Source organism: Chiloscyllium punctatum, chromosome 11 (assembly GCF_047496795.1).
Source record: "Chiloscyllium punctatum isolate Juve2018m chromosome 11, sChiPun1.3, whole genome shotgun sequence".
Lineage (NCBI taxonomy): Eukaryota > Metazoa > Chordata > Chondrichthyes > Orectolobiformes > Hemiscylliidae > Chiloscyllium > Chiloscyllium punctatum.
Window position 1 is genome coordinate 108,420,736 of NC_092749.1, and position 20,300 is coordinate 108,441,035.

The 20,300-nt window shown below is 45.1% G+C and overlaps 1 protein-coding gene across 1 annotated transcript in view; it reads right to left on the reverse strand.

The window, feature by feature from the left end:
* jag1b (jagged canonical Notch ligand 1b) overlaps nt 1–20,300 on the reverse strand; it is a 59,818-nt gene that overhangs the window by 20,321 nt on the left and 19,197 nt on the right. The window contains exons 4-12 of the mRNA XM_072581506.1: nt 16,627–16,881; nt 15,761–15,821; nt 9,516–9,646; nt 8,853–8,972; nt 6,650–6,763; nt 6,008–6,121; nt 2,964–3,077; nt 2,222–2,268; nt 656–829 (exon numbers count right to left, since the gene is read on the reverse strand). Coding sequence (XP_072437607.1) covers nt 656–829; nt 2,222–2,268; nt 2,964–3,077; nt 6,008–6,121; nt 6,650–6,763; nt 8,853–8,972; nt 9,516–9,646; nt 15,761–15,821; nt 16,627–16,881 — 1,130 coding nt within the window. The remainder of the gene's footprint in view (nt 1–655; nt 830–2,221; nt 2,269–2,963; nt 3,078–6,007; nt 6,122–6,649; nt 6,764–8,852; nt 8,973–9,515; nt 9,647–15,760; nt 15,822–16,626; nt 16,882–20,300) is intronic.

Here is a 20,300-nt window from a genome sequence, read left to right on the forward strand (position 1 = left end):
CCCTCGGGCGACTGTCTGTGTGGAGTTTGCACATTCTCCCCGTGTCTGCGTGGGTTTCCTCCGGGTGCTCCGGTTTCATCCCACAGTCCAAAAGATGTGTAGGTCAGGTGAATTGGCCGTGCTAAATTGCCCATAGTGTCAGGTGTATTAGTCAGAGTGAAATGGGTATAAATGGCATACTCTGAGGGTCGGTGAGGACTTTGTGGGCCAATTGACCTGTTTCTACACTGTAGGGAGTCTAATCTGAGCAACTTGCTTGGATATTTCAGAGGACAGTTATCAGTCCGCCTTGTGATTGGAGTTAAGACATTTGGATAAGTACATGGATAAGAAAAGTTTGGAGGGAAAAGGGCCAGGAGCAGACAGGGTGGGACTAGTTTAGTTTGGGATTATGGTCAGCATGGACTGGTTGGAACGAAGGGTCTGTTTCCGTGCTATATGAATATGACAATGACTACTGTAAACCCCACTTTGTCGTCAAGCAACATTCACAAAGATTACTTTGTTTGTGACAGGAAAGAAATTTAAAAAGGAAATTGCTTCCAAATTACCATTCAAAACCACTGGCCAAACTACAGGAGGCCTGAAGGTGACATGGCAAGGTGAAACAGGTAGTATGGGGTAGCCCAGTTACTCACTCACACCTGAACCTTACCTGGCACAGGTTTCCTGAGAACCCAGTAGGGCACAAACATTGGAATCCATTGACCTCATCCTGGCAGTGACCCCCATTGAGACATGGGCTACTTTCACATTCATTGATGTCCTTCTCACAGTCATCGCCAGCAAAACCAGGCAGGCAGCTACAGCGGTAACCATTAACTAAATCCTGAAAAGCAAGAGAATCAAGTCAGGTGCATACACGTCTGTACCTTGGTCCATGAGACAAAGCAGAAATCAGGCCATTCAGCCCATCGAGTCTGCTCCACTTTTATGAGTGAGCGGAAATGAATTGAACACTAACTGGAGTAGATATAATCCATTCAGCACATTGAGTCTGCCCCACTATTCAATACAATCACAGCTGAACGTGTACCTCAATGCCATACTCTTGATCTTACCGATGCTCCTCAACACCTTTAGTGTCTCAAAATCCACTGCCTTCTCAAATATATTCAGTGACTTGGCCTTGAGAGAGTTTCAAAGATTCACCGCAAGAAATGTTTCATCTCAGTACTAAATTGTCTAAATATCTACAGACTGTAACCCTTTGCTCTTGAGGTTATTCTCACTGTACTTAGTCTGTGTTAGATACACATTGTCCCTGAGCAACTCACCCAGAGGAAAAACAAGCCAGGTTACATCAGTTGCATTTGATTGGCTGATAGGACACGAGGGTGGTGCAAAACATTTCTATTGAATGGAATTAGATTTCAATCACAGTTCTTCAGGCTGCAATTACATGCAGATTGCATTTTGCACAAAACTTAATCCAAAGGGGGCTTTTTTAAAATAAATTCAACTTGCATCTTTTTTTTAAGATTACTTTGTGTGGAAACAGGCCCTTCGGCCCAACAAGTCCACACCGACCTGCCAAAGCATAACCCACCCAGACCCATTCCCCTACATTTACCCCTTCACCTAACACTACGGGCAATTTGGCATGGCCAATTTACCTAACCTGCACATTTTTGTATTGTGGGAGGAAACCCATGCAGACATGGGGAGAAGGTGCAGACTCCACACAGACAGTTGCCTGGTGCTGTGAGGCAGCAGTGCTAACCACTGTGTCACCTATTTAAGATGTTGGACATAAACAGCAATACGAGCATGCCACCATTCAATATGATCACAGCTGATCTGATTATGGTCTGGCCTCAAATTTTCCTGCCTTGCAGAATTCCACAAAGATTTCTCCTGGGAGACTTGGGGGTGAGTCCCCCACTATAATCGGAGGGCATAGCCAGCAGTCAAAGCTATCTTGTTGAATATTTTTAAGGCAAAGATAGATTTTTGAATAGTAAAGGAATTAAGGGTTATGGTGAGAGTGCAGGTAAGTGGAGCTGAGTCCATGAAAAGATCAGCCCATGATCTTATTGAATGGCGGAGCAGACTCAATGGGCCAGACGGCCTACTCCTAGTTCTTATTTTTAAAATACTGCCCTTGTTCCAGACTCCCACAAGGGAACACATCCTTCCAGCCTCCACTAATTGGAAAAAGCTCAGAATAAATTTGTTTTAAAAATAATTTTTGCAAGAAGAAAAAAGAGCAAAGATGTACCTTGCAAGTTCCCCCGTTTTGACATTGCCCGTGGCAATCATTAACATCTGTAAACAAAACAACAGAAAGAGTGTTAAAAGCGTCTCAGACACGGCGGCACTTACAGCGCGATAATGCATGCACAGATAGTCTGACTGCACTCGACCCAATTCAAGCCAGCCTTTTGAGAAACAGTTAAAGATTTCACTTTTAGGTGGCTCGAGTCATCAGCAAGTGGCTGCATTACGGTTCAATGACGGATAAAATGGATCAAGCAGGCAATAGCCTAGCGATATTGTCGTGGCATTGTTAATCTAGAGGCAGGTAATGTTCCAGGGATCTAGGTTCAAATCCCACCAAGGCAGATGGGAATCTGAGTCCAATTTTTAAAAATCTGGAGTCTAATGTGATCCTGAATCTGTCACCAACTGTCACACAAAAAAAAACATCTGGTTCACTAATGCCCATCAGGGAAGGTAACTGCCATCCTTACCTGGTCTGGCCTACAGGAGACTCTTGACCTAGAGCAATGTGGTTGGTTCATAGCTGCCTTCTGGGCAATTAGGAACGGGCAATAAAAGCTGGCCTAGCTAGAGATGCCCATATCCCGTAAATTATTTTTTTTTTTAATTAAAAAATCTATTCTGGTACTTCAACTCCTTTCTTAGGAGCCTGCCCACAGATGGCACTCTGTACCATTCATTCTGAAAGTAGCTCTGAGCTTTACCAGCATCGAATGTCCGATCCCCACACAATTACATACCCAAATCACAATTTTTCCCACTCCATCCAGGCATGCAATCACAGTAGTAGTCACCAATCAGGTTGCGACAGGAGTTGGCATTCACACAAGGCTTTCCCTCACACTCATTGGCATCTGGGAGAGAGAATGGTTTTTGTTTTAAAAGCAAGAGACGACATTGCTGGGATATAATTGCTCCTGACGGGCGAAAGCCTATTTATGGGGAGGCAGCATGGTTAACCGAAACGTCGATTCTCCTGCTCCTCGGATGCTGTCTGACCAGCTGTGTTTTTCCAGCACCACACTCTTGGCTCTAATCTCCAGCATTTGCAGTACCCACTTTCACTGAGTGTAGTTAATGCCACTTGTCTGATAATCCTGGGTTAAAATACAAGGAGCTCTGAATCAAACCTCATCCCAACAGGTGAAAATAGAACTCCAAACAAAAATATCTGGAATTAAAAGCTGGCCTGAAGTCAACTATAGTCAGATATCATAAAAACAGCTGGATCACCTTCTTTTAGGGAAGAAAACTTGCTGACCAGATTCTGTCTGACCTACATGTGACTCCAGACTCATAGCAACATAGCTGACTGAACCGCCCTCTGGGCAATTCAAGTAAAGTGTGGGGTGCTGGGAAAGCACAGTCAGACAGCATCCAAAGAGGAGAATTGTCATTTCAGGCACAAGCCCTTTATCATGAACGCTGGGCAATTAGATTAGATTACTTTACAGTGTGGAAACAGGCCCTTCGGCCCAACAAGTCCACACCGACCCGCCGAAGCACGACCCACCCATAACCCTACATTTACACCTTACCTAACACTACGGACAATTTGACATGGCCAATTCACCTGACCTGTACATCTTTGGACTGTGGGAGGAAACCGGAGCACCCAGAGGAAACCCACGCAGACACGGGGAGAAAGTGCAAACTCCACACAGTCAGTCACCTGAGGCGGGAATTGAACCCAGGTCTCTGGCGCTGTGAGGCAGCAGTGCTAACCACTGTGCCACCAATTAGACATGGGCGACAGGTGCTGGCCTAGTCGTGACACACTCATCCTGTGTGGAGTTTAAATAATTGTCTTCACCTAAAGAGCGAGTGTCTGAGGATGTTATATCTCAGCTGATGGGTTTCATGGTCAGTGATCACAGGGTGAAAGTTCAGGATCCTTAATTCAAGCTTAGCTGAGTTTACAGTAAATAGCCAAGAGGTCTTGGGAGTAAAGGCAGGTCAGGTCAGGCTTGTATCTGTTGGAGTTTAGATAAGCAACAGATTCTGGATTGGGCAGACAGGTACTTCCTTATCTGGGAGTACTGAGGATTAAAGGGTCACCTGTCTTAAACAAAAGGGAGGCAAAAACATTTATTGTTGCAGTGTCCTTTAGGAATACCCTTCCCAAAAAGGCAGCGGAAGTCATGGAATTTTAAGACAGAGGTGGAAACATTCTTAAAAAAAAAAGTAATAATTGCAGATGCTGGAAATCAAACAAAAACCCCTGAAATTGCTGGAAAAGCTCAGCAGGTCTGGCAGCATCTATGGAGAGAAATCAGAGTTAACGTTTCAGGTCGAGTGACCCTTCCCCAGAACTCTGATTTCTCTCCACAGACGCTGCCAGATCTGCTGAGCTTTTCCAGCCTTTTGTGGAAAGAGTCTTGCTAAGTAAAAGGTTAAACCAGGAAAGGGGGGGGGGGTGGGGGTTGGTGGGAGCGTGGAATTTGGGTTACAGTCAGATCAGTCATGATTTGCTAAATGACAGACTAGGTTTGGGGGTGAGGGCCAATGGCCAGCGTCTGGTTCCTCCGTTCCACATTTATTGTCACGCTATCAGTCAAGTTCTCAGACATTCAGAAAGGATGGAAGGCAACTCTAAACCGAGTGAAGACTCTGCTTCGGCTCTCTGAAAGCCGATTACCATTGTGACAGGAACTTGCAATCAGATCCTGAAGGAAGACCAAGAGGAAGACACTGTGGGCAACACGGTGGTAGAGGGTGACATGGTGGCACAGTAGTTAGCACTGCTGCCTCAGTGCCAGAGACCGAGGTTCAATTCCTGTTCAGGCAACTGTGTGTGGAGTTTGCACATTCTCCCCCGTGTCTGTGTGGGTTTCCTCCGGGTGCTCCTGTTTCCTCCCATAGTCCAAAGATATGCAGGTTAGGTGAATTGGCCATGCTAAATTGCCCGTAGTGTTAGGTGAAGGGGTAAATGTAGGAGAATGGGTCTGGGTGGGTTGCTCTGAGACGGGTCGGTGTGGACTTGTTGGGCCGAAGGGCCTGTTTCCACACTAAGTAATCTAATCTAAGAAATTCACCTTCTGCCTAAAAAGGCGAGATGCAGTGTAGTCACTGATACATGCCTAGCTACCACTAACAGCAAGAAAAGCCGGATTAAACAGAGAAATAAAAGAGTTAATCAAGCATTTCCAATGTCCAGTGAGGGACTGGTTGCTCCCTGCTGTAGTCAGGCAGATTATAGGGCTGCAGAGAGAATGCTTCGAGAGATCGTCTCCATGTCTAAAAATCAGTCTGCAAGGCGGCTTGGCTCCAGAGAGAGAGGGGGAGAGCTGAAAAGATTGACAAAGGTGTGATGTCTTTCTCCAAGAGCAAACTTTGCTCTATTGCTGCCATAGGTGCTATCCCACACAATCCCTACAGCCATCGAGGCCGCACTGACCCGAAGAGCATCCCAAGCAGACCCAAACCACCTACCCTATCCCTGCAATCCTGCATTTCCCATGGCAAATCCACCTAACCTGCACATCTTTGGATTGTGGGAGGAAACCCACACAGACACAGGGCGTCTGTGTGGAGTTTGCACAGAGGGTGGGATCAAACCTGGGTCCCTGGCGCTGAGTCAGCAGCTCTAACTGCTGAGCCACCATGCTGCCCCCAATCCTGCTCCCCCCCCCAATGCCTTTTGTTAAGAGTACGATGTGCTAACAACAATGCTCATGAGGACTTTGAAAGGGGCGTTAAAAAGAGGAGAAACTGCACTGGCCGATGGTGTTTTATGGCCAGCTCACCACCTGAAAAACCCTACAACTATGTCAGATAGAATTACCTAGCTGGCACGTTTTGCCAGTCCATTGTTGTGGGCAAACACATTTGAAGCCATCGACCAAATCCTGGCATGTGCCACCATGGGCACAAGGGTTCGGAGCACAGTCATTGATATCTGTCCAAAATGGCAAAAAGAATTGAGTGAACCTCAGAAAACATCTCTACAAACTGATTACCTTCCCAACACTTGTCTGTGATGCTAGTACATAGAGTCATACAGCACAGAAACAGACCCTTCAGTCCAACCAGTCCATGCTGACCATAACCCCAAACTAAACTAGTCTCACCTGCCTGCTCCTGGCCCAGCTCCCTCCAAACCTTTCCTATTCATATACTTATCCAAATGTCTTTTAAACATTGCAACTGTGCCCACATCCACCACTTCCTCAGCGATTTCGTTCCACATGCAAACCACCCTCTGAAAAACATTTGTGCCACCACCCCCCCCCCCATGGCCTTTTTGTGTCAGTCTCCTCTCAGCTTAAAATCGTGCCCCCTAGTCTTGTAACTCCCCATCCAAGGGAAAAGACAATGGCCGTTAACATTAACACATACTGTTGGAGCAATGGCCTGCCACAGTCTGTTGCCGTCTCCCGTGCGCAGTCCCACCTCACCTTTCACACATGAGAATCGAGATACTCACCGACGTTGCAAGTTGGGCCTGTCCAACCAGGAGCACAGAGGCATTCAAACCCCACGGCAGTTTCAGAACAGCTTCCCCCATGATGACAGGGGTCAGAGATACAGGCATGTTCAGCTGGAGAGCAAAGAAAACACCCATAAGCAAATCCGTGCAATCCCAACCCATTCTGATCACTTACTCCCCACACTCTCCTCCTCCTTTCTCAAGGGTGGTCATGTCTTTAGGATTCCCCGAATCTGTTCCCATTAGCTGAGCTGATCAATGCACTGTGACTACTGCTGCCTTGACCCACAGCAAACTGCGGGAATGCAGTTTTAACTACTTGCTTGAGAAGTCGAGCAACAGAACATGTTTTAATAGACAGTTAAAAACAAAAAAAAAGTAGCGAGCTCTGCTAGCGCCTTGATCAAACTGGTCAATCTTTGGACTGGAACTTACTTACAAACCAAATACCGCAAGGAAGGCCAAAAGATTTCATCCCTGCAAGTATTTGCAGACCTACAACAAATTGGTAATAAGCCAGTAACAAAAACAATATACTGTAAAGAGGGACAGATAGATAGCTAACCAGAACAAATTCCCTTTGCTACAAGTCAGCCATGTGGCAATTTTCTTGTTAAGATGTATTTTCTACATTAAACGTGATATCTTAAGAAAACATTTATTATGGAAAGGCATTTATTATGACAATCAAATGAATCTAAACGGGGCTGGTGGGGGGCGGGGGTGAATTTTCTGAGCAATTGCATTATTTTGTCCAGTTTTTCCACAAATGGTCAATTTGTCAAAAAGTTGAACATTGTCAAGAGAGAAACCTGCTTTTCATTTTGCGCCCATCAGGACAAATGAAAGAATGCCAAATTTCAAGACTACCACCACAATTTACACTTCAAGAGATGACTGAGTGGCAAACTGACTAATATGCGGCTTCAGCCAAGAAACATAGGCTCCCACACAACTGAATAATGTCATGTATGAATTTCTGTTCTAGCTCAATGACAGATAGATAGAATCCCTGCAGGGTGGAAACAGGCCATTCAGCCCATCTTGTCTTTTCCCCCCCAGTGTAGGGGAGTCCAAAGCTTGAGGGCATAGATTTAAGGTGACAGGAGGACAGATTTAAAGGGACCTGCTCTTTAAATCTTTTCCTGCAGAGGGTGGTGCGTGTATGGAATGAGCTGCCAGAGGAAGTGGTGGAGGCTGGTACAATTACAGCATTTATAAAGGCACCTGGATGGGTATGTGAATCGGAAGGGTTTAAAAGGGATATGGGCAAATGAGACGAGATTAATTCAGGATATCAGGTGGGCATGGACAAGTTGGACTGAAGGGTCCATTTCCGTGCTGTACATCTGTGACTTCCAAGATGTTCAGCGGTTGCAAAAGATGCTACCTAAATGCAAATGTCTTTCAGAGGCTTTTCTGGACTATACGGGACATTCAAGAGGGCATTCTATTATTTGGATAGAAATTATGCGTCAGGGAACAGGAACAAAGCAGGAGACTGGCATCGTGTAATGAAGCTTATCTGCCGATGGAGGTATGATGGACTGAATGGCCTCTAGCTGAGCTGTAACAATTCAGTGAACCTCTGATGTCCACACTCCTGTAACATGATTCAGCCATCCTGACTCTCTCAGAAGGGTGCTAACTATTACAAAAGAGCAAGACAGAAGGCGCGATACCATCATTTTAGATTAGATTAGATTACTTAGTGTGGAAACAGGCCCTTCGGCCCAACAAGTCCACACTGCCCCGCCGAAGCGTAACCCACCCATACCCCTACATCTACCCCTTACCTAACACTACGGGCAATTTAGCATGGCCAATTCACCTGGCCTGCACATCTTTGGACTGTGGGAGGAAACCGGAGCACCCGGAGGAAACCCACGCAGACACGGGGAGAACGTGCAAACTCCACACAGTCAGTCGCCTGAGGCGGGAATTGAACCCGGGTCTCTGGCGCTGTGAGGCAGCAGTGCTAACCACTGTGCCACCGTGCCGCCCATTTAATGTACAGTTGAAATGGGTAGCGTGCAGATACAGGAGGGAAACGCAAAAAATCAACATTTGAAAGGGTGGACAAAGAATAGAAAGACCGGTGGAATGGGCATGAAGAGGCTCACAAGGGATATCAATACTAGCATGGGCCAGACGGGTCGAAAGGTCTGCTTGCGTGCAGCAAGTTCACCTCTGCACTCACCTATTTCACAGTTTTGTCCAGAATAACCATCAGAGCAAGTACAATGGTATTTGTCAGGACCGGTGTTGCTGCACGTTCCATCATTCAGACAAGGTTGGTGTGTTCCACAGTAATTTAAATCTGAAATGCACCAGGGACACAGTTTCACTAGAAACCAACCAGTTTAGATTTACAAAGAAAAAGCAGGCATTCAGAGAAAAAACAACTTTGAAAGAAACAGATCAGATAGCAACCAAAGAGGACAGATTGATTTGGGGGTGCAGATTAGTCGCTACTCCAATCATTAACCTTTTATCCTTCGTTGCTAAGTCCTCTGCCAACGGAGGATTGTGTTTAACAATGGCCTGTTCTTTAATCCAACATTGCTCGACGTTTTGGAAATCAAGATCCTGCACCCCAGGAAAGATCATCGGGGTATAAAAGCAAACTTTACTCGTCTGCAATTTAATAGTTGGAGCAAATCACTACAGATGCTGGAGTCTATACTGAAAACAAAAAAATAATGCTGGAGACCACAATGGGTCAGACACCATCCACAAATGCTGCCTGACTCGCTGGGATTGCCAGCATTTTGTTTTCAGTAAAATCTAATAGTCACACACATCACACCAAATCCAAATTTTCCCATTTGTACTTTGGATCATTAGCAACTCAGTAGTGTACCTTTGTTGCACAGCTGCCCACCCCAGTTAGTTTCACAGAGACACTGCCATGGTCCAATGCATGTTCCATGGACACATCCTGGGTGAGGAATGCATTTATCACAATACAAGCCTTGCCAACCATATTGGCACCTGTCAACAAGAGAGGAGAAAAAAAAACATTTTTAAAAAGTTACAAAGCCCAACAATCCCTCAATGTTTTATTTTGCAGAACAGAGTTTCCAAAAAGAAAGTTTGCTCCACCCCCGCTCGGTTTGTTTATCGATGTCACTTGTTATAAATAAGCATTAATGCAGAACTTCCAAGCTCAGAGGCCAATTTTCATACAAAAGTGTGACTACGCCATGGTTTGACGAAGTACAATCACCTTATTTTCAGTCAATGAGGGTGTGCATGCAAGCACCTATATCTGTGTGTCAACATTTTCCTTGTTATAGACTGTGTACCCTGATCACAAGACTAAATAATTTAACATTCCAGTCTTTTTTTGCTTTGAAAAAAAAACGCCTCAGCCAGTCTTCAGCTTCCAAGAAAACATCAAGCAGAAGAAAAGCAAAACCCCCTCTCACTGGCATGCTGGTCATTTCTGAGCAGTAAGAAGCAGCCTACGTTCAGTCACTTCCTGTGACCCTGAAGTGACTGCTGGAAAGTAATTTATTTCTTAACGCTGATCCGTCCCAACAGTTAAGGTTAAAGCGATCAGCCTGTTGTATTTTGGTAGCTGTCTTTCATTTGAATCCTTCTTTTTCCCATACTCTGTGGCATGCCCTCCCTCTGCATTTCTCTTCCCAATGCATGAACACAATTGGGAGGGGGGGTGGGGGGGCTGCGGACTTGGTGGGGAAGGGACAAAAGTCATTCTGAAACCGAGCTGCAAACACAGTTACAGTTGATTGCCAGATCCCAGTTTAACGTTATGAACCCCAACTGCAAGACATAGTTAAGGCTGCAGCATACACACACTAAATCACAGACAAGGTTTACAGTCCTGGCCTAAGGAAACAACTTGCAAAATGCCAGTCAGAAATCTTTAGCTCTAATTAGGTCATTGGCACCTAAAAGCAAGGTCACGTTTTTGACACCCATCTTACTTGCCCAGAGATAAGGGGCAAGCTTTCCAAACGGTCCATAACTTTACCCGTTCAGTCCCATCCCAACGTACAGTCCAGTCTGTGCTCAATTTGCAGGACAGGAAAAAAATTAAATCATTCCAATTTAAAGCATTTTTAAGAAAGTTCCCACGACATTAGTTAGAAGTCTAATAGTGCCTCCACCCACAGCATGTTAATTCACTTGTGTTTAAAAGCTAATCCTGTGGGAAACAAGTGATCTGTAAAGACACAGTGAGTCGACATGGGATCAACGATTAAGTGGCAAGGACCAATTAACCCAAAGCTGCTAATAAATCAGAAATAAACCTGCCTACACAAGTTAAATAGGTATCAGTCCTTCCTCCCCAACAAATACTTCGAACAGCTCATTACAGGAATTAAAAAAACAAATCAATTTTGTTAACTTTCAGTAGCAAAACTTCTGCAAAACACTAATTTTTAAGTCTGCACTCGCTTGCTTTAAATGAGCTTTGGACTATTAAATGTTTATAGTCTCAAACAGTTAACTCTCCCTTCCTTCCACAGAAAAAGCTAAAATCCCTCTGGAGAGCATTCCTTGCTGGATATTGTCAAAAATAAAATCAGCGCAATCTTTTAAGAGGTCAGTGTCCAGTATAATCTCACATTACATTAATGAAAGAGACTTCTTTATATAAAAAAACAGGGTGGGAGAAGGAGGACAACAGATTATTGCTTCAAGCTAAAAAACTTTCACTATTCAGCTCAGCAGCCACTTTAAAGTCTCAGCAAATTAAAAACAAGCAGGGGGAAGGAAATGAACCCTTTGGAAAGGAAAACAATGACTCCACATTGGGTATTAATCATGAGTAACCCCCACCACAAAAGAATTGTCCTCTGTGGTATTGTTCCCTCGTGGGTTTCTCACTGACCACCACATTTGCACAGATGCGTAATCTTCGCTGTCCCCAACAGAAACAAGAGTTGGAGCTAGCACCGAGGCCACAAGCAGCTCTGGCATTTTTTATTATTAAGTGGCTTCACTAGTAAGAGTCTTAAAATAGAGCCAAAATGCAAGTGTTTACAGATTGAGCACAAACCCAACCAGATGGGTATTGGAACACTAGGTGCGGAAGCCGGTTATAGTTTATGTTTTAAAAAAAAACCAAAAAAGTAGACATTTCAGGCAATGCTCCATAATCCACAAATCTAGGCACTGCAGGACTGGGTTTCTCAGACTGCCTTCGTTCTCCTCTAACCTACAGATAGGTCAACCAGCTGTGGCAGAAAATGAAGAGCCTATTGTAAAAGGCAGGGAGCTGCACAGCTATGCAAATCAACTGTGGGAACATTGCACCTTAAGGAAAGAGTCAACAGTGCATGCTGAGACAATGAGTGAGAGGTGAGCTTTATGGGGGGGGGGGGGAGAAGAGAGAGAGAGGGAGGGGGGAAGAGAGAGAGGGAGGGGGGAGAGAGAGAGAGAGAGAGAGAGAGAGAGAGAGAGAGAGAGAGAGAGAGAGAGAGAGAGAGAGAGAGAGAGAGAGAGAGAGGGAGAGGGAGAGGGAGAGGGAGAGGGAGAGGGAGAGGGAGAAAACTTCCTTCACTGGTTCGATTGATATAATCCCTGCTAGACACGTTTACTTTGATGACAACAGCATAAATCTATGCCCTGCCTCTCCTGATACCGATCTTGACATTGACTCTCCCTAGTTTCATCAACGAAAGCTCTCTCTCAATCCAGACAGACATTAACCAAAGGCAAAAAAAACTTAATTGAGGGGAATTTAAGGATTCAATTTAGGCACAAATCTAGTCAGTTAACTTCCACATGGTTAAAAGCCTGCTGTGCACTCATCAGTAACATTCGCATGACAGAGGAGACAGGTATAAATGGTCTCTGGGGAAAGGGTCTCTCTTCATGGACAAAAATTAAACAAAGCAGAGTCTTCAGCCATTTGTACAACCCTACCGTTGGAAACGGAGGGTGTTTTATTTGACCAACTCCCCAACCATCTCTTGCTAGCATCAGCCTTAAAAATAAAATTCTGTTTTTCCACTTCCGAAAGTTTAATTTGCGAATAAGCCAAGCACAACCAAAATATTACAGGACGAAAGAAAAAAAAGGGTAGCATTCATTATTCGAGATGTTCACCATTAACCTCTCGAGTGCAGCAAAGGGGAAAAAAGGCCACTCTGACTAATCCTGTTTTAAAGGAGCCTTTGCTTCTCCATTTAAAGTTGGCATTCATTTACTGGCTGGAGCAGGGGGCTGCATGGGAGACAAAGGAAAATTGAGGGCAGTTCAGAGCAGACGGTCACAGAAAGGAAACGATTTGACTGGCTTTACAGTGCAAGAGCTACAACCAGTACCAGGTCAAACACTGGCAATCCTGCGTTCCCCCTCTCCAGACTAAATCACCTCAGCCCCCTTTGCTCAGTTTATCACTTGGATTCCAAGTATCCACACGCGCCAAATAAATGCAACAAATGTTGTGGCCTTCAAGATCAGGAAGGCAAGCAGTCAGGAACCGGAGGCGGCCATTTGGCCCTGCCGCACTGCTCTGCCATTCAACAGGGCCACGGTTGATCTGACATCCCTCACGCCCACTTTCCTGCCTTTGACCCTCTATTCCCTCTGTCTCAAGAATCTCTCAGCATTAAACATCTAACAGGACTCTGCTGCCACAGCTTTGTGGCATGGAGTTCCAATGGCTCTCAAACCTAAAAATTCCTCCCTCACTTTTAAAATGAGACGATGAGGTCAGCTCTCGTCCTAAACTCCAGTGGGTAGACTCCCAACCGGTTTAACCCTTGTTCATAAGACGATCCCCTCCCTACCAGGGATCAAATTTTCTCTGAACCTCCAATGAAATTGTTTTTTTTTTGCTTAATTGGTGGCATGGTAGCACAGCTGCCTCGACGCCAGGGACCTGGGTTCGATTCCAGCCTCAGGCCACTGTCTGTGTGGAGTTTGCACACCCTCCCAGTGTCTGCATGCAATTCCCCCAGGATGCTCCAGTTTCCTCCCACAGTCCGAAGACGTGGTCAGGTGAATTGGCCATCCTAAATTGCCCACAGTGTTCAGGAATGTGTAGATTAGGGGTATTAGTCAGGGGAAATGTAGAATAATAGGGAGGGGAATGGGTCTGGGTGGGATACTCAGGGTCAGTGTGGACTTGTTGGGCCTAATTGCCTGTTTCCACGCTGTAGGGATTCTATCCTTTGAAAGCTCCTCTCAATCCTCCAGATGTGGACTCACTTATACGGGTGAGTTGGACCAAAGGGTCTGTTTCCATGCTGTACGCGAATGACTATGACTAAACGTTTCTCTGAAACTATGGTTGAATTGCATAGTTTCCTCTATAAAATGTCTGAACTGATGCTTCATTTCTTCCCCCCCCCCCCAAGTATAACAATGCAACCTTTGGACTATTGCAACATTTCACCGGCCAATCATCAAGACTGGTGGACAGCAATTCCCTCATTCACACTTCAATAAATTGGAATAGAAATGCTTTTAATCTTTCACACCCATATTCCTCACTAGAACTAGGAGCGAGCCCTTCAAAGACTGCCCTGCTATCGAAACTGCGATTACAGGCTGAAATGAATATTTTAAAGAGGAAAGCAGAAGGATTTAAAAGAAAGATGAGGGGCAACGTTTCTTTTAAAAAGTGGTTTGTGTGAGGAATGAACTTCCAGAGGAAGTGGTGGATGTAGGTACAGTTACAATGTTTAAAAGACATTTGGATAAGGACATGAATACGAAATGTTTTGAGGGATATGGGCCAAACGCAGGGAGGTGGGACTAGTTTATTTTGGGATAATGGTTGGCATGGACTGAAGGGTCTGTTTCCATGCTGTAGGACTCTATCCTGCATCTCATGAGTCTACACAGAATCATACCTCCAAGACAAAACTACAACCCGGGAATTGGAACAAAACGAGGTTAGAATTAATTTAAGGAGGAGATAAATCCAAAATTGCTTCCCAGCTTGAGATAATCAATAAAAGTCATGACACCAGATGTGGCAATGGGAAAATGGTGCACTCAGCTGTTGAACATTAGTGGTAGGCTAATGACCTCAGTCCTGTATATTCCTGTCACTGAGCAATATTTTCTTTTCAAGCAGCACCAGTTTTATTATGAAGAACTTGTATTACAACTTTTCACGTCCAGAAGATGTTGCAAAAGTTCTTTTCGTGTGCTGCCAATAAGCTATTTTTGAAATGCAGTCACCGTTTTGTACACAAACACTGCAGCCAATTCGCTTAAAGCAAAGTGCTAAGATATCAAGCAGTAAGTGATGCTGGCTCAGGAACAAAAGCTGCCCAGGTTACCAAGGGGAACTTGGCGTTACATGTAAAAAAAAGGTGCAGTGATACAACAGATCTGCATATTAACATCCCCCATAAAGAAACAAATACCCGACTTGGGGTGCAACGCTACAGAGCCAAGTGTTACCACAACTGTTTTTTGCCTTGGCATTATAATCTTGATGTCGTTAGCTATGTTCGCAATTTCTACTGACAGCAAACTGGTGAAGCCAGCAGCTGAGACTGTGCAGTGATTGAAGGGAAAGGAGCAAAAACCATTCCGACGGAACCCAACAAGATTAGTCAGCTACCCCCTCAGTTCAGGGACAACAGAGTGTCGGCCGTCACTTAACAACCGAGCACCCACGCCTCGAGCCCAAAGACCATGGGGACCAAGTCCCACTCCAGGAACATGAGCCCAAAATCTACACAGAGCCCAGCACTGAGGGAGTGCTGCAGCGTCAGGAAGAGCAGTCTATTAGAACGGGACTTTGAACAGGAGGCTCTGCCCACAAAATATTCCATGGCCCTGTTTGTAAGAGCTGGAGAATCTCTCTCTATAAAACCCCCGTTCCTTTCAGCTCTCAGATCAACATCACAATTGACCACACTAATCATTATCGATCTGTGGGAGCTCCTAATGCATGGATTAGCTGCTGTGTTTCTGCCTTTGCAGCAATGACATTTTGCTGGACACAAAACTGATACCCTCAGGCTGCACGGGTGCTATAAAAATGCACATTTTTTTTCTTTAATAACAGTGAGGAATTTTGCACATTAAACAAGTGCTCCAGATCACCTCAGCCAATGATACCGATCAGAAAGTGCCCAGTGCTTCGAGAAGGCCAAGCCTGCTTACCTGCAGTCCCCAGGTACCTTGCAGGATCCATGCTCAGGGCTGCAGCCCTGGCGGCAGATTGCTAGAAAGAAATAAAAGGCAGGTATTAAGATTCAACCAACCCACGGGCATTTACCTAGACACGGTTTGACCAGTACCCCCCCCGGCATTATGAACAGTCAACTCAAAACACAGCCTGTTTAAACAATACTGAGAATAAACACTTCAGACACAAAACACTAAGACTGGACACAGCTAAAGAACAGAAGTGCAATTCTCGGATATAGTACCTGACGGATCTTTTTCAGATAATGCAAATCAGAAAAGGAAGATTGCTTTTAAGTTATTAAGCTGGTCACCAAGACCACATTCGTCGCTCCCAACCAACCTAACTTAATCATAATCACTACAGTGCAGGGGGAGACCATTCGGCCCATCAAGTCTGCAATGACCCTCTGAAAAGCATCCTACCTAGACCCACCGCCCCTGACTGTAACCTTGCATTTCCCATGGCTAACACACCTAGCCTGCACATCTCTGGACACTGAGGGCAATTTAGCACGGCCATTCCACCCTAACTTGCACGTCTTTGGACTGTGGCCCGGGGGGTGGGGGAAGACAGAAGCACCCAGAGGAAACCCACACAGACACTGGGAAAATGTCTGTGTGGAGTTTGCACAGTCACCCAAGGCTGGAATTGAACCCGGGTCCTTGGTGCTGTGAGGCAGTGCTAACCACTGAGCCACCCCGTTCACATGTACGCACTTAGTTATTTTCTAACCTTGAAATACAAGTCACCATCCCAGCCAAATCAGGTTTTGGTAACTCATCGCCACGTTGGGGTGGTTTAAACCAAAGGCAGGGGAAACCAAACGAGAAAAACTAACCTTTATTACAGTCATGCCCCATCCAGCCCTCCAGACAGGTCTTGTTCCCGTTGTGATCGCAGGTGTAGTGTCCGAAGAAATCGTCCCTGGGCCTGCAAAACTTGTTACATCCAAAGCCGTAGTAGTGCTCGTCACACATCACCCTGATCTGGTATTCAAAGTGGGCGACTGCACCATTATGTCGTAGGGTTTGCCACTGGTGGCTAGGGTTAATCATTCCAGAGTAAACAGCCTTCTCTATGGTATCTCCTGGACCTGTAACAAAACCACAGACTCAATGCCCCTCTCTCTCTGCAAAAGTTCTTCCAAAGTACTGACTTTGAAAGCACAACTCTTCAACGTGATGCTGCATCTCTAACCTCAGGAGAGCCATTCTACAAACGGACTTTAGTGATAACTCGGCTTGAACAGGATCTATGCCACGTGTTCCCAAGTTTGTGGAGGGTAGGCAAAGTCGCCCTAGTCCCAGAGCACCGAGGAGCTGCTCTCATTAGAGAGACATGACTGGTGATGGCTTTAACCCCGGGGGTCATGGCCCCTCAAGTGAGGCTTGGCAACCTCAGCCAGTAACAGGCACAGTTGGCATTTTCCACACTTTTCGACTCTGACCCTCCAGCATCTGCAGTCCTCACTTTCTCCTTGTTGCCAGTCAACTCAACTGAATGGCCACCCAAGCCATTGGGTGAACGCTTCATTGTCTGTGTCCTCGTACCTGCATTAGCAGGGGCCCAATGGACTGAACAGCCACATTTGTATTGTGGGCGGACTTCGTTGGCGGATTAAAATCAGTGTTACAGATCCACACAGCTATTAGAAATACAAAATAAAATGTTGTGCACACAACTTGAGAAACGCAGCACTTGGCATTGATAGTGAAGCCAACTCGTTCACTGGTTGGCCAAGTTTACTTAAAATTTAGCTTGAATGTTGGGCTCTGTTCCGCAGTGGACCATCAGAAATGACACATCTGCAAACATTGGAAATTACACTTTTGCCCCTCTTGGAAAAGAGGTGGTGATCAGTACCTGGTACAGTACATTCGCTCGCAGACATTATTATTAACTGTCACTTCTGGCTTCAAAAAGAAACAAACTCAGAAGAGGTTGCCTCTAAAATTGTGGCGCCAAAATAATATTTCACATCAGCCTGGCACATTGGAGAGATCCGAGACATTTGACAGAGACTCTCCAGTCTCAGACACCCAACTTAACGCCTCCTTTCAACCTGATGTCAGCAGCACTTGGTTAGAAAGTGGAAGATTTATCTGGAATACCTGACCACAGAGTCTGAACAGGATGGTAGCGCCAAACTGTACATCCCTAGTTGGGTCAGAGAGAGAGCATAAATCTGGCCAGCCCCCTGCCACTGGAGCGTGGACAAACTAATAACCGAACTAGCCAAAATGTGAAACATTATGAATTGTAACCAGTTTTCAAACACAAATTTTAACCATCAAGGCCCAACAATCTTTTTAAAAGCCTGAAGTAATTTTAATAGGGCATTATTTCACTGTAAAGACCAGCGATGCAACTACAACACAGCTGAAGGGACACTATTTACACACAGTAATACGCAAGATAAATGGGAACGCAGTAAATTTGCATTCTCTAGCACATACTGGTATTGGAAAAGCAAAAATTAAACCATTCTAATTTGTTGCGATAACAGGAATTGGATGAAAGTATGCTTTGATATAGATAGACTCACGAAAAACGGAGGGAAAACATGTTGGATTGATCCTTGACAATCACTTCAGACTGACAACATAGTAACAGTCATGGGATGATTCTCAGAGTAGCAGACACAAGGCAGATTTTTACCATAGCAGCTTTGTAAAGTGCAGCCCCACAGATTATAAACTACTGCTTGAAGCAGCTAACACTGCAGCTGGAATGAGAATGCTTTCTCACGCTGCTAGACCCAGTTAGTGGGTCCATATGGTTAACTGCTTCAGGCCTAACCTCCTGCTGACTTTAGGCCTGACAATAACTCCTGGAACTTAAAAAATGTGTTGCTGGAAAAGCACAGCAGGTCAGGCAGCATCAAAGGAACAGGAGAATCGACGTTTCGGGTATAAGCCCTTCTTCAGGAATAAGCCCTCCTGAAGAAGGGCTTATGTCCGAAACGTCGATTCTCCTGTTCCTTTGATGCTGCCTGACCTGTTGCGCTTTTCCAGCAACACATTTTTAAGCTCTGATCTCCAGCATCTGCAGTCCTCACTTTCTCCTGATAACTCCTGGAAGACCATTATTCCATTAAATAGCCAAAGCAGTGCACAGACTCTGTCTTTAGATTAGAAAAGATTCCTTACAGTGTGGAAACAGGCCCTTCGACCCTCCAAAGAGTAACCCACCCAAACCCCTTTTCCCTCTGACTAATGCACCTAATTGACAATTTAAACATGGCTAATTCACCTAACCTGCACATCTTTGGACTGCGGGAGGAAAACAGAGCACCCGGAGGAAACCCACACAGACAGTCACCAGAGGTTGGAACCAAACCTGGGACCCTGGTGCTGTGAGGCGACAGTGCTAACCACTGGGCCACTGTGCCGCCCCATCCCTTGCAAGTTGAAAAGCACCGCAAACCATTTATATTGTCCATCCTTCTGGCACCTCAATGATAAACTGCAGAAGTCATCCAACAAAACAATGATAAAACATCAGATTAAGACACAAGATCACCCAAATAAAACCGCACAAAGGAACTGCCAGTCGTGGGTTTTCCCCAAGGCACTGGGAAACGAGAAGTTTTTGCTTCCAAATCAATATGATAAACAGATTATAGGGGTGTGGTGAATTATTGCCTAACCCTGCAATAATGAACAACAACACATTCCAAAGGCAGCCACATGTTCAAAAGTGTAATAAAGGACTTCATTTGGCCTGGGATATTGCTAAAAAAAAATTACAAGGGGTTTCCTATGAATTGACTGTTTACATTACACAATAATTCCAGAAGTGAACAGGTATACACTTGCAAACCAGAAACCAAAAAAAACTAAATGTCATTGTAGTGTACTATAGCAGCACTGGTGGCATTTACCGTATGCTCATTTATACTGTTTTTCTGTGTTAATACAGTCTACCTTCAGCTGCTTCCTAGCTGTATACACTGAAATAACGCCCTGTTTAAATTATTTCAGGCTTAAAAAGATTAATTTCCTTTAGCGTTGGCAAACTAATACAATTCATGAATGTTTCTTTTGTCCCATGTTTCTTCCAAAGCCCAGATCCACCAGTTATGTCTCTCTCAATCAACAAAGACCTTTCTGGCACACAACAGGCAGGTATACAGAACATAGACAGTATCTATCCTGCTCCCTCACTTCACGGGCTATCAGCAATGAGATTTCAGAACCCCAAACTTCAACAAAACAGACACAGCTGCAAAGACCAACTGGGCTGAGCCCTGACCCCTCACAGCTCTGGCACAGGTTCACCAGCCTTTCCGCCAAGGTGACCGACAAAACAGGACTCTCAGATATTGCTTCGCACTTTTAGGTCTTCACTTGTGCGATGGCAAAAAGGGAAATCAAATCCACAAAAGGATAGCTTTCGAGCTCTTCGTTAACAGGAAAGACAAATGGACTGTGCGGCTTAATTTAAAAGGGAATGGAGTATAAAAATAGGGGAGGTTTTGCTTAAACTATGAAGCACATGGGTCAAAGCACA